The sequence below is a fragment of the Macrobrachium rosenbergii genome, chromosome 23, assembly GCF_040412425.1.
Source record: "Macrobrachium rosenbergii isolate ZJJX-2024 chromosome 23, ASM4041242v1, whole genome shotgun sequence".
Taxonomy (NCBI): Eukaryota; Metazoa; Arthropoda; class Malacostraca; order Decapoda; family Palaemonidae; genus Macrobrachium; species Macrobrachium rosenbergii.
The window spans coordinates 22886814-22900994 of NC_089763.1; the positions used below are offsets into that span (position 1 = coordinate 22886814).

General features: G+C 36.5%; 1 protein-coding gene across 15 annotated transcripts in view; it reads right to left on the bottom strand.

Moving 5' to 3' along the window:
* The window catches only part of Sec71 (ADP ribosylation factor guanine nucleotide exchange factor Sec71), a 42871-nt gene that overhangs the window by 27031 nt on the left and 1659 nt on the right, over positions 1-14181 (bottom strand). For 4 of the 15 annotated variants that reach the window (XM_067125439.1, XM_067125432.1, XM_067125440.1 and 1 more), the window contains exons 2-10: positions 9950-10110; positions 7328-7459; positions 6571-6752; positions 4697-4843; positions 4091-4270; positions 3408-3590; positions 2819-2984; positions 2109-2407; positions 339-478 (exon numbers count right to left, since the gene is read on the bottom strand). In XM_067125439.1, the coding sequence (XP_066981540.1) occupies positions 339-478; positions 2109-2407; positions 2819-2984; positions 3408-3590; positions 4091-4270; positions 4697-4843; positions 6571-6752; positions 7328-7459; positions 9950-9971 (1451 nt within the window). In that variant the 5' untranslated portion in view covers positions 9972-10110. Of the gene's footprint in view, positions 1-338; positions 479-2108; positions 2408-2818; positions 2985-3407; positions 3591-4090; positions 4271-4696; positions 4844-6570; positions 6753-7327; positions 7471-9949; positions 10111-10306; positions 10443-13591; positions 13692-14181 lie in introns of those variants that run through there. The other 11 variants (XM_067125433.1, XM_067125435.1, XM_067125441.1 and 8 more) reach the window with 6 other exon arrangements.

The following is a 14181-nucleotide window of genomic DNA, read 5'->3' on the forward strand; positions in this document are numbered from 1 at the left end:
AACCAGACAACTGCATAACTTTTATAAAGGTATGAAAGCTAATGAATTACTGACTGACAAAGCTAAATCATTAAGTGTACAGCAGTCTTGCCTGGACACGACACTTTTAAGTGGAAAGGAACTGTGTTGTACCCTCACGTTCAATTGTTATGATTAAATCATATAGAATCCACAAAACAAGCATGGAACATTTCAAATACAATATAATTTTACCTGCAAACCAAAATTTCAAAACTAGGTATTTCAAAATGCTTTACATATTAGATTGCATTCTATTTCCACAGCCTAAAAACTACCAGGACAAAAAGAAAAAATGTGTTAAATAATGGCATACTCACTTTGGATCTGGAGACTCGGGCAAAGGCTTCATGGAGAGTTTACACAATGAACGGAACACAAGGAATGCATCTTTTTGCAAGGTATGTGAAAGTTTAGCAGCCATGGCAGTATCACCTTCTGTCATGGTGTTTATACTTTCCTGAAAAATAAAATATATTACGTCATTAAGAGAATTAAAATAAATATTCAAATATGGAAAATTTGTTAAAAAATGCCTTTGCCCATGCTGCATTAAGTGATAATGCTTTATGTAAGCATCACAAATTTCTGTTAATTTTCCTTACTGAATAAAGAATTATCTACCAAAAATCTAGAAAAGTAACACTATGACATTATTTAACCACTTCATACCAAATCATCCTAAGTGATACCTTCGAGCCAAGTGCACCCAAGAGGTAACATATATTCTACCTCTTCCACAGCCTTTTCTTCCTAAACCTGGAGCTGTTCCTTCCTCTCTTCCCCACTTGCACTTCCCATACAAGCAGTCCCCAGTTATCTGCGGGGGTTTTGTTCCCGAAAGAGTGACAATAACCAGAGATCACAGCATATCGGTGCCAAAAATCCAGTTATCGTCGCTAGACAAGCACCGTAAAACTGAATCACCAATAACCGGGGACTGCCTGTACATTACATGCTTTAAAACTTCAAAAGCCCCTTACTCCATTTACAATTTGCTGCAAGCCTGATTATCTGTACTTCTGATAAATAGCACTCACTTGTCCTTACCCCATCAAGACACCATCTATACATCTAATATTTAGTGCTTACTTGTCCCTATGACCTCTCCTGCATGACCACTCTCCTGACTACACTTTTCCCCTTTACAATCTTCCTCAGCCATGAGCTTTGCTTTCCTGAGGATAACTGATGATCCTCTTCTTCCCTCTATTTCGCTCTTTCAGCTTATCATCTTTTCAACAGCCTCTTCCCTGATTCTGCTGCTTACCAGGATTGTTTCCAAGGCTTTGGTCACAACAGAAATTTACACAGCAGCTATTTGAGATTTCTTACATCACCCGAGATTTGTGCTTTACTTTCCAAAATATCATTTATGTATTCCACATCCTTACCGGAGACATGTACACATCCTGTATAATACACGTAGCTGAGAGAATACTATACAAAAACCATTTATAATTTCTACATGATAACAGTTAAGAAAGAAATCTAGTGTTCACATATAATGTCTAAGGCAAACTGACATCATAATGGAGATGATAGAAATACATAAATCTAAATTGACACCTTTATCTCTCTTGCTCATACACTACTACTTCTAATGTATCTAACATAATGACCTGACTTCCTTCCATTATAAAAACATACTAGCACATAATCTGGTCATTCTACCTGACAAATTTAGGTAAGTATCTTAACATACCCAAGTTTTACAGCTGGCAAATGTGTTGAGTTTCTGAGATAAATCTGGTACTGAAAGGTTTATTATTGTAAGATTCCACTACAGGCAGTCCCCGGTTAATGGCGGGCTCAGTTAATGGCGATCCGGTTTTACGGCGCTTGTCTAGCGACGAAAATCGGCAATTTTCAGCACCAAAAATCGCCAATTTCCGCTTATTGGCGTCGATACATACCTAACAGAGGCGTCGATAACCAAAAACCGGCGTTTTTCGGCATCGATAAGCCCGAAATAGCGCCAGAAATCGCCGATTTTCGGTTACCCGCCGATAACCAAGGACTGCCTGTACTGTATACTGTACTGCATTTGCACTCAAGGCTGCCACTGAAATACAGGAGTCAAAACAAACCTGTGAGGGAACTCTCGTTATGGAAGTCGGCGTAAGAGGTAGATTTGACGCTACAGAATCACTACGACGGTCTACAGCGGGCTGAGGATTATCATCATGGCCAGCATCCTCTTGCAGGGCACTCGGCGTCGAAGCGACGCTGTCCTCTGCCACCGACACATCAGGCACTGGGGATGAATTCTCCGGTATGTCGAGAACAGAATTTTCTGCAACCGCAGAATTGTGAGCATCTGTTCCGTTCACTTCAGCAACACTTTCAGAACATCCGTTTTCTACAACTACAGCTTCCTTTGAAACTACTGCAATGGAAAAAATAAAGGCTTTTAAAATAGCTAGAATGCCCCCATTGTATACTAACAGCTAGAACAATTCAAAAACCTTTGTACTGTCATCGTTAGCAATACCACTGAAGAACATAAAAAGAAATTAAAACTGTCAATGTACTGCACTGTAATTTTCACATGCTTATCTAAATTACTATATAACAACATACAAAAATATTTATTTTACTTCTAACAGTGTAAAGGTTATACAGCATTTTAATCAACTGCTGTCTATTCCTGCAACTGAGGACCATTCAGTGCCTTAATATCTTTAAAAAAAAGATGGTTAAACCTTCTTTGGAAAGATAAAGACAAGATTGTCAAGAACCTCTAACCATTATGACTGCACAAATCAAAACTACTTTACAGTACTGAATTCAAACCTACCTTTGACAGCCTTGCTGACTATATCTTCAACAAGTTCTGTAGCAATTTCGTGAGAACTGAGATGAGGTTTTGGTGGTGGCGAAGGATCTAAATTAACAACCGAGCCATTTGGTATAGGATTTTCTGACTTTGTATCTGTGGAGTCGCTTATGCCATTACAAGACACCTGAAGGAAATTACAAAGTTGAGTATTTTAATTTCATGTCAGGTTAAACTATTTATTTATACAGTACTATGCACAATATTCTAAATTCAGTAATAAGCAATTTTTATTTATTATTATTACCAAAGAAATTAATGATACAGCATACCTGCATAACTGCCTCCTTGAGGAGAAGAAAAAAAGGTACAAAGTAATTCCCACACATTTTTCATGACTACATGATAAGTGGATTTTCAAAAGCACAATAGTGACTCACTTTTCTATGTGGAGACTCATATGAGAGAGAGAGAGAGAGAGAGAGAGAGAGAGAGAGAGAGAGAGAGAGAGAGAGAGAGAGAGAGAGAGAGAGAGAGAGAGAGATGAAAAAACTTTAAGGAAAACAAAAAATGTAGCTTATGTACATAACCTTAATGCTTTCAAACTCACCGCTCTCTCCTCTTCTGCTGAACCTGTTGGAACTTCTACAGATATGGGGGGATCTGAAGTGTGTTGGCCATTTTCCTGAGGAGGAATCTCCTGATTTACTTGATTTATTTGGCTTGCTGCACTATTCGAAGACGCGTTGCTGGAACTGTGAACTCTCCCTGCATCTTCTACCACTTGCTCAGTCTAAGTTTAAAATAGATTAAAATACAGATATATGATGCACTGAAAGCAAAATTTGTTTCAAAATAATTTCTATTTTTCACATGTGACTAACTTGGTATATCTTAAAATTTCAATGAAAAAACACTTTATGAGTGTAAGTTAACTCTGCTTCAAAATTAATGGCTGGGATGTGAACTTTACCAACACTGCACTTAAACCAATGGCTAAAATAATGTGGTTCGGATTTCACAATAAACTGTAGGTCCCGTTGCCAGATAACCAATTGGTTCTTAGCCATGTAAAATCAGTCTAATCCTTCGGGCCAGCCCTAGGAGAGCTGTTAATCAGCTCAGTAGTCTGGTTAAACGAAGGTATACTTATTTATTTGGCTAAAATAATTACTGCAGTTTAAAAACTGGTTATAAATAGAACTCCTGATTGCTTTACACTTGAGTAATGAACACCTGAAGCAATAACAAATAATCATGACTATTTGATGTTATAAACGTCCTTGAACTTACCGCCTGGTTTTCCATGCGAGTGAAGATGATATTTATCATCTGTGTGAGAGCAGCTTTTGCTGTGACTTGGTTGTTCATATCTCTGGACGCAAGAAAAATGTTGTAACACGTCCGTACGGCCACTAAGACCGTACCCTCATGGACACTTACATACTGAGAGGTAATAACTGTCAACAGTGCCTGAAACGAAAACAAAGCTGCACTTTAAACGTACCTTAGTTATGAAGTAAACTTGCGCATCAAAACTTTAATTTTCTACTACTCAAATTTAAATTCATAAGAGAAATGTTAGCTAATTTCAATTCTTGTTCAGGCAGCTAAACTATTACCTTACTAGAGAAGATTAAATGCATATACAGTATTGAACATAATTCATGAAATTCTGGCTTTATAACAAGATTTTGAAAAATTAAATCTTGTGCAAATTCTTTATAATGTCCAAGACAACTGCTTTCAATCCCAGAATCCATGTTACCTCCAAAAAACCTTATATGCCCATGACTATCAAGCACTTAAATAACACCAGTCTAAAAAAAAGCCCTAACAAAAAGGAGATTCCATTTTCAAACATAAGCATTTAAATAAGCCACAAACTAAGAAACCTACCTTGATTATTTGTATTTCAACATCTTTGTCTGTGGAAGGACCATTGAAGCAGTTGCATATCGTTTCAACAATGTGGTCAATCAGTCGTTTATTAGGATTGTTGGGGTCAGTGCAGTTCCCAGTGAGGTGTCCATATGCAATGAGTTTCTGTTTGAACACACAACAAAGTCAATTTTATGCTATACAATGTTTTTACAACTAAATTGTTGAGTACTGCAATAAGCCCATTTACTGAAAAAATAAATCAAACAGCAATCCCTCGTTTATGTGTAATATGACATCCAAGGCCCTTCTGGAAACTGGAAATTTCTGGCTATGATGAAAATGCACTCCATGTGTTCCTAAGTTTTTACCTCAATTTGTAACACTATGGAAGCTACAGTGCTAGAACTTAAGCTATCATAACTCATTAGTTGACACCTTTGGTAAATATGCACTGTTATTTACTGATTAACATTATTATATTAATAATATTCCTTTAAGGATATCAATTTTATCATGTACTCTATATTAGTTCATACTTCAAATGTGTGAAACAGATAGAGACAAGGTGACGCATGTCAATTCTCTAAGGTATGAAAATCAATCCATGAGTATTTGTGACACAGACAGAGAGAGAGAGAGAGAGAGAGAGAGAGAGAGAGAGAGAGAGAGAGAGAGAGAGAGAGAGAGAGAGAGAGAGAGAGAGAGAGAAGATACTGTATTACACAGTTTTTACAAGGTTATAACTGAATGAACAGCATCTTCATGCAATACCTCCAACTCCATGCAGAACCTACACACCTACAGGTTTAACCTTAGTGAAGGGGGGGAAGAATACCTGTAGGGAAGGGGGAGGGTGGGAACTATTCCAGATTTGGTAGCATTGGAGATAAGATCTGTTCATCTCTGGTCTTTCCTTCCTAAGAATTTAAAAAGGCAGAAAGAGAAGGAGAACTAGGAATGTAAAGGTCAAGGCAACAACTTTCTTAAATACTGTATTCAAAAGAGGATAAATCTTTGGTTTCCTCATCAGGTTTGCATCTTGGTGACTTATCCTTTCTAGAAGAGGAGGAACCATGGGAGGGTGGAGAGTGGGATTGTGGCCAGGAGTAAGAGGGTTCTGGAAGGACTTGACATCATTTCTGGCATACAGAATAGCTCTAGGGAAGGTGGCAAACCCTTCCTAAGCTTCTTTCTCATCCTGCCATAACACTCCCACTGGGGTGATGACTAAGAGAGACAGTCATTACAAGGAAGGAAACAAGTACGTTCACTTCCTCTACATGTAGTTCACACTGTATGTGGTTTAACCAAAACATCAGACATGAAACTGCCACATAGCCATCCACAACCCTCACAATGGTACTGGTCCTGTTTATTCTCCACCACATGTAAAAATAAACAGGGCCTAATGAAACCAAAGTTATATTTAATCAATACAACAGAAAATACAATGTACAGGACAAGAAAAATAATTAAGAAACAATGGAAAATTCCAGGGTACTCATCTAGGCACAATAGCACCGGGAAGAAGCGACAGGCACATCCACATGCCAAAGCAGATGCAAGAGGAATGAATAGCCAGCATGGAAAGAGGATGGGTAACCTCCCCACCTTTCTCCACCAGACTATCCTCCTTGTTACTCAAGTCTCTGGCCATTGCAGTGTGTGATCAAGGATGTTGCACATATGAAAGGCATAAAATTTGCATCCCCATACGAAAAACAGACAAAAACCTCCCAGTTTTTTAGCATTTTCTTTGAATAAAAACAACATAAAAAAGTAACTTAGATATAAAACCACTGGAAACAATAAAAAAAATAAACTTTGATAAAATACTGTTTTCAAAATAAGTAACCTAACTATTCTCTATCAAAATTCAAAATCATTACCTGTATGCAATCGAGTGCTGCAACAACAATCTTTGCTGATTTAGACTGGCATGCCAGCTCAAAGGGCAGGAAGTGCTTTTCTGCATCCAAGTGAGGTGCATCTCCCTTTGGTACTGGCAACGCTGCCGACAGTCCACCACTAGATCCATTTTCTGACTCTCCAAGTTCACTACGTAGCTCCTCTGTTGAGAAAATTTAAATAATTAACGACACTAATAGTTAAACGAAACTGCATAGGGACATGCTACCCTTGCAAATGTACTTTATTGTTATTTACCTGGAATCATCTTTTTACAGTATACAGGCAGTCCCGGTTTACGACGGGTCCGGCTTACGACACTCCGAGGTTATGACGCTTTTCAAATATATTATTCATCAGAAATTATTTCTCCGGTTTATGACGCATGTTCTGGGGTTACGATGCGTTGTACGCCAATCCGACGGAAGAAATATGGCTCCAAAACAGCAGAATAATAAAAATTTGGAGGTTTTTTTGACGAAAAACTCAATAAAAATGCAGTTTACATCTTTTTCAAGACACCCAAAGCATTAAAAGTAAGGTTTTCTTAGGATTTTTGACGATTTCTGGAGACTGCCTGTACTATAGTTGAAACAACTGAAGCATCCATCAAATTAGGGATATTTCATCTCTAAGACTACTTTTCCAGAAACTCATGCTTAACAGAAAATTAAATTGGTAGAATTCCTATGCACTCCACCTTGAGTGAAGATTTATAACTCATCAGTATCATCTTACCTAGAGCCTGCTCAACCGCTTTCTTTAACTGGATGTGATGTGACCTCTTGATTTCTTTCTCTCCATGAATTCTCTCCAGAGCCCTCAACATGAACATCCTAGCGGAGGGAGCTGAGTTCATTCTACTGCATCCTGAAATCAAACTAATTGAATTTAACAGATTTGAGTAACCCTTCCAAGCGACATCAAATCTTACAGGACACCTTACACAGTGTATGACAATACTGTACACAGAGCTAACGTTCATGGCTGTAAAGCTATAAAATGGAAAAACGAACACAGTGTAAAGTTTTATTCCTTTACAGCAGAAAAGCAAGTATTTAGAAAAGGCAAAGAGAGCATTTCGGCATGTGTCTGTCCACACTTTAACTTAAGAGTACTGTAGTTGTAAAATGATGCTTTGGCAGAAAAATACAACAGACGCATCAATACACCGGTCCTGCGAACGTACTGCCACAAAGGGGCTAAAATATGACATACAGCAGGAACATTTTAAGGGAGAGCACCTGTCATCAGTGTTACAGTTTCACGGGGAATACAGTAGCAGAGTGTACTGCAAAAGTAAATGTACAAGGCGCAGCTTCAGCATACCGAGATCCTTTAGCACATACACACATCGCAACACTATTTTTTTGTTTCATCCAACAATTGTACACACCTTAAAACTGTGATATTAACTACAACAATACTACTTTTAAAATCAACACCATTATGTTCCGTTATTTATTGTATAAAACATCTATTTTCTTCTTTTCTTTTATGCCTAACATTCTTCAGAGATGCAAACAAGCCAATTTTCTGTAAAAGTAACAAACAATCCTCTTTGTTCAGCCACAACCTAGTCACAGGACCTATCTCAAGGAAACGAAGGATACCCAGATATCCTTGAATTACAAGAACCCTACAAAACCCACTCCCCATAATTGATTGAAGTACTGTCTGAATGTGGAACTATCTAACGAGAAGTGAAGCACTTCAAGCACTTGAAAAGTTCTTGACCCCGTTCAGTGAGAGTGTTTCTGCACAGTGAATAAACAATAGTGCCAGTCAATGTTAACAAAGCGATAATCTTGTCATATTCGTTTTGATCTACCATATAAACTCCAGTGCCTTCATGTAACAATCACTGCATTCTAATTTTATACATGTATTCATTAATCATTGATACTTTCATCATTCAACTTTTATTTTCAACTACGGTATGTTAAACTCCTTCGAAAAATTAGGGTTCAAGACCATGTATATAATTCACTTCAATTTATTCTGGACAATTAAAAGCAAATTTAAAAAAAAAAAAAAAAAAAAAAAATTCGCAGAATCATACACAGTAAAATAAGCAACCAATGATGCATTCAAAAAATGGATATGTACAAAACATTAACAAACTACTGAAATTACTGTTGCAGGACATGCATAAATAAAGCCATGAAATTCTCAACATAGCATGATTAATAATACAAAGTCCTGAAAGTGACTGACTGAGGAGAAAACAACGATTAAAACAACAAATACGAATGAATTCAACATTGACTGAAATTTGAGAATCACAACATAATTCACAAATGTATCTCAGAACTTCTCTTCCATGCTGAAGAGAAGACAATGTCTCAAAAGTTTTTGTGAACTGTTTCATTTATTACATTCTGATAAGAGCTTCTGACTTTATAACAACTAATAAACAGGCAGATTATTTAAGACCCTCCGTTAGAATATACTGTACAGTATCCTACGTACAAACAGCAAGTGATAAGATGTTAGATGAAAAGCTGTCTGTATGGCTTATGACAGCATGACAAGGGTACTGGTGGTTCCAAATCCAGCCAGACCAACTTCTGTTCTTTCTACAAGAAGTACGGAGTGGGTACACACATCTACAGTACTACGAAAATGGTTGTAAAAGTATGGTATTAACACAAGTTCACTGAGCCAAAGCTAATCAAATACAGTACTGACCAGACTACAAACTTGCCCATATGCTTAAAATCTCCAAAGATATGTACAAGAACTTCTGACATTACAAAGTTCCACTAAATACTGTACGGAGGGAACTAATGTACCTCTCAAAATGCATCTAAGGAACACAAACAGTACATAAAATTCAAGATTCCTCTTCAATAAATACAGTATAAATCACCTACTGTGTAAAAAAGAAAGAGTAAAATCACAACAAAACATGGCAAATTAAGTTCCTCTAAATGATTTATGCTGTGTTACTGAAATTAATGAGATCATGTTTACATTATGTCTATTTGAAAGGAGGGGTTTTGGAACCAAATAATTTGTAAAAGCACAATATATACACGAGACATTACGGGCAGACAAAGAACTTTAATAAAAACAATCATGTAAGCTATTTTACAAAGCAATTGCTTTTGGTGTGCTGCAAAAGAGATAAAAGGAAATCAGATGAAGTGCTGTAACGTCAGTAGTTTCACCTCAGAAACTGTGGAAATAATCCTCTAAAATAAAAAAGAAAACTTGTATTGCAAAGATAAATTATAGCATTCGGTACAAAATTTTCATGTAAAAAATCCCTAAACTAGTTATGGCACTCAGGACAAAATATCAACGATAAATGTCTAGACTATTTAAATGTCAGATAATGCAAAGTAAATGGCATACCTTGCAGGGGAAGCTCCGTCATTCTGGAGCCCAAAAATAGGAGGAGGAAGAAAGAGAAGCAAGCTGAACCTTCAAAATGTCTATTACAAGCAGAGATTACATTCTTCCCCCTCTTCTAGCCGAGCATATACTAAGCCCTGCACGGACAAAACATTCGCCACCTACAATGATACAGTACAGGCTTATGAAATGCAGACCAAAAAAAGGCTGTTGATGTAACATTAGCAACACCCACCAATGGTCTAAAAGTTTACTTTTTTTAGATGTGGATGAGATACAGTTGACTACACAAAAACAATTCAAGTCAATAGCAAGCTTTGTATTCAACTGACAACCTTAAATACAGTTTAGACTCACCCTGTTGCACAAAAGATTAAAGATACTGGACCTCTAAAATAATTATAACTTTATTTCTTCGATAAAAGTCACTGGGATCTTTCTTGAATCGATGAGCTTTTAAATGCAAAATATCAAGACAAACGTTTAGGATCTACTTTCATCACCAAACATGCAAGTGGACAAAAAATAATGGAATCATGAGTTACTTTAGTTACCAGCCTTTGTATATCTAAACAACATTCTCTGCCTGGACAATAACGGTCAAAACACATAGGGCACTATGGAAACATGTTTTAATTTAATTATGAAATGTAAAATTAACTCGTAACAGAGCAAAACTGAGGCCATGTCAAAAAGAACTTCTCCTTCTTAAATCTATCATGTAATATGTTCCTTTTACATCATAACAGCAAATTTATCTGAGCATGTTGTATTACTAGTAACAAAACTGAAAAAGTGCACACTAAACTTCAAACATTTGATGTAACTGTTTTGCCTAGTTAAGGCAAAATAAACAAAAAATCACAAAATAAGAAATAAAAACAAAAATTATAGCTAAAAAACATAGGCATGTGCAATAGTTTCCTCGTATTACAGGTTAAGGTAACTGAAAGTACTTACTAGCTACAAAATCAGTGCTAAAGTGTACAGTGATTACTGTATAATGTGTTAGTAATATAGTGAAGTTCGATATACATAAAACACACTTGTCTTTTGTTTGAAAATAAAGTTCCAGCTGAAAAAGGGGATAATACATATATGCAAGTTTAATCAACAAAGACTATTAAACAGAAATCCCTTTATCTTTTCAACTTCTACTATATCATGCAGTATTACAGTGAAACTATTTGGATGCTGTGAATCACAGTACTGTTCACAGACTTCATCTGTCCACTTCCAGTCTCATTTTGAATTTATTGTATTTATAGACATGGTTTGATTTAATGCCAAGAAAAGTAGTTGTGTAAACCACAACATTTTTTCTCAAAGCAGCTGTTCTGTATTTAAGTCACAGCAAACACTCTCCCCTTTGTATAAGGTAAAAAAGAAAAAAAAGATTATGAAATTATTATGTCACATCATGTAACAATCCTGCCTACAAAGATATCGATTAAACTGTCAAAAAGCAATCTTTCCTACATCCTATCTTGAAAAACTAAATTTACATACTGTACCTTACCTACCATGGCTACCATTTGTAATGCTATCAACCTATAGAATCACTTTCTTCACCCAAACGTGCTGTTCACATTCTGTTAAGTTTACCAGCATCCAATGGCAAATTAAATATAAGGCATATCTCTAACTTATAAATTGCTTTTCGTTTTAGCTAGTAACAAAAATGTACAGTACAGTAATTCATTTACTTTAAATAAGGATAATTTTAAACAGTAATGAAAAGCAAAAGAATGAGTGAACTATTATTATAGCAGTTATAATTATAAAAATCTGACCAGGCTGAGTCATAGTTTTCTCTTCTTTAAAAGGACTGGTCTGAAGAATTCTTAATTGTGTGTGGATGACCAGGGCAAGAAAAAGTTGCCGAAGTTAGACAATAGATGGGAAGAGAGCCAAAGGAACAAACGCAGCTCAAGCTGAAGGAATGATGCAAAGAACAAGAAAGTACTACTTGCAATGAGAGGCATTAGGCCCACTGAGGGAGGGGGGGGGACCCACACAGGAATTTACCTAAACAGCTGCCGTTAAAAGTTCGAAGGTGCTATAAAGTAGTGGATTAAAATTCTGCTTGTGTGCGTTTGTGTGTTTTGTATTCTCCGAAACAATGTGAAATGTTACAAACTTAAAAATACCTGAAATGAAAAACCTTAATGTAATTTTTATCAAAAGATCATAATGAACTCAGGAAGAAAATTATACTGTCACTGGGCTGCTAATGTTCCATGGCTATAAAATAATGGCAATCATTATGCAATTCTGCATCTAATTACCATAAACTGTTTTCCAGAGGACGTAAGTCATTTACAGTACTTTAGTTGGACATTTTTCATGGTAGCTTCAGTGAGTTAACATGATTATAAAACTCCATGCATTAATTAATTCAACAATATTCTTTTCAATTATGACCAACTACAAGAGAGGAACAATGGACAATGCATATCAGCAGAACCAATCTGCCGTTGATCAATTAACAACAAACATTCTTGCATGCAAACTAGACATGCGCAAACAACCCAAGTGCTATGGTGTCATGCACACAGAAATGCTTGGCCATGTTATCAGACAGTCGTAAATCACACTTAATGAAATACAGTACCAAGTGATCCACTTTGCTGTTGAATGGATACACTTTGAAATTTATTGTCAGGATAATTTTTCTACTTTTTAATTGTATGTATTTAATTGGTCTGTTAAACTCTTGCTGTTATAAAAAATTGCAAAATAAACTGTAGACCCTAGTCTTTTTCATTCAGTTTATAAAAGACCAAACCTCTCAACATTCAGGTAAATCCATATCAAAATAATTCATGACAGGCCTAACCTGCAGAACTGAACACAATTAAGAGATCTTAAACTTATAGACCTTATAGATAAATTTATAACACATTTTCCGATGATGATCTATGCTGGAGTAACAAGGTGGAACATGTTACACTCTGTATAATGCATAACATTTAAACTAAAACACATCAGAATACGCTATCCTAAAGCTAACATCTTACGGCTGGCACATGAAATAAAAATGCCACATTCCAGACCTAGGCTAAGCTAAATTTAACCTATTTTCCTCGAAGGTTTGTATTAACAAAACTGGGTTAAAGGATGTCAAGTTAACTTCTCACAGACAGAATTAGCCTAAGTTAAACTGCTGCAGGCATGATTATGTTTGTGGTATCTTTTCTTCGAAAAATATATGGGGCAAGTTGATTGTCTGACAGCCAACTAGTGGTTAATGTTGGAAGACACGAGCACCTAAATCTTCCACTTAAGCTTAAAGTGTGGAGTAAGTGTCAGGAAAGCTGAGTGGGTGCCCACTAGGTGAGCAGGCCCTAATAGCCAGGTATGGAAAAGCATTCTAAGTAAAATCAACTATGGTGGGAGAAGTCCGGTGAGGGCTTTGTCAGAAATGACAATGCATCTTGGGTGAGGTTAGGTTAGTTGGAATTGGCTAAGTTAAGGTATACTAATTTTCAGTAGCATTTGACCATTTTCATTTAGAAGGTTACAAAGGTGAAGCCCTAGGTCAGAAGGAACACTGCATCCTAGGACAGGTTATGCAAAGGTAAAGATGCCAAACTTCCATTCCCCGCCCCCTGGATCAATAAGATGTGAAGTTATACTTACTTTCTCCCTACTAATAGCAAACTTGAAGCATAGACACAAGTCTTATCTTACTGGTTCTCTTAAATATGTAGGCTATTTCACCATTAGAACTGACGTTTACCTGAAAAACCATAATTTCTGTTTCAGTCCCCATAACCTGTCAGAGAAGTAAGGATGGCAGAAATAAAAACGGGGTTTAACCAAATAACCAAACTCACGTTACAAGGTAACGAAGTGGAAAACTAAATAAGCATATGGGCTTATAATTCAAGACAGAGGTAAAAAATAGAGGGAAATTAACTTATCCTCCCACTAAGCAAACGCTACATATCCAGGAGCAAGGTTAGGCCCGATATCTTTGCTTACAGTCCAAGCATATCGTACACTGTGACAAGAATGAAGACCTAAGCTGGTGCCTACCCTAACCAGCCATATTAGGCTAGGCTGTTCAGTACAAACTAAAGCAACCAAGTCCAAATTTTCTTACGCCTGTGCTTTAAGTTAAGCTTTACCTAACGGCAAACCTGTGGTAGGTACACTACCCAGTAAAATTTAAATTTTAACCATTATCACATTTTATATGTGAAAATATAATTGTAAAATTTGAATTT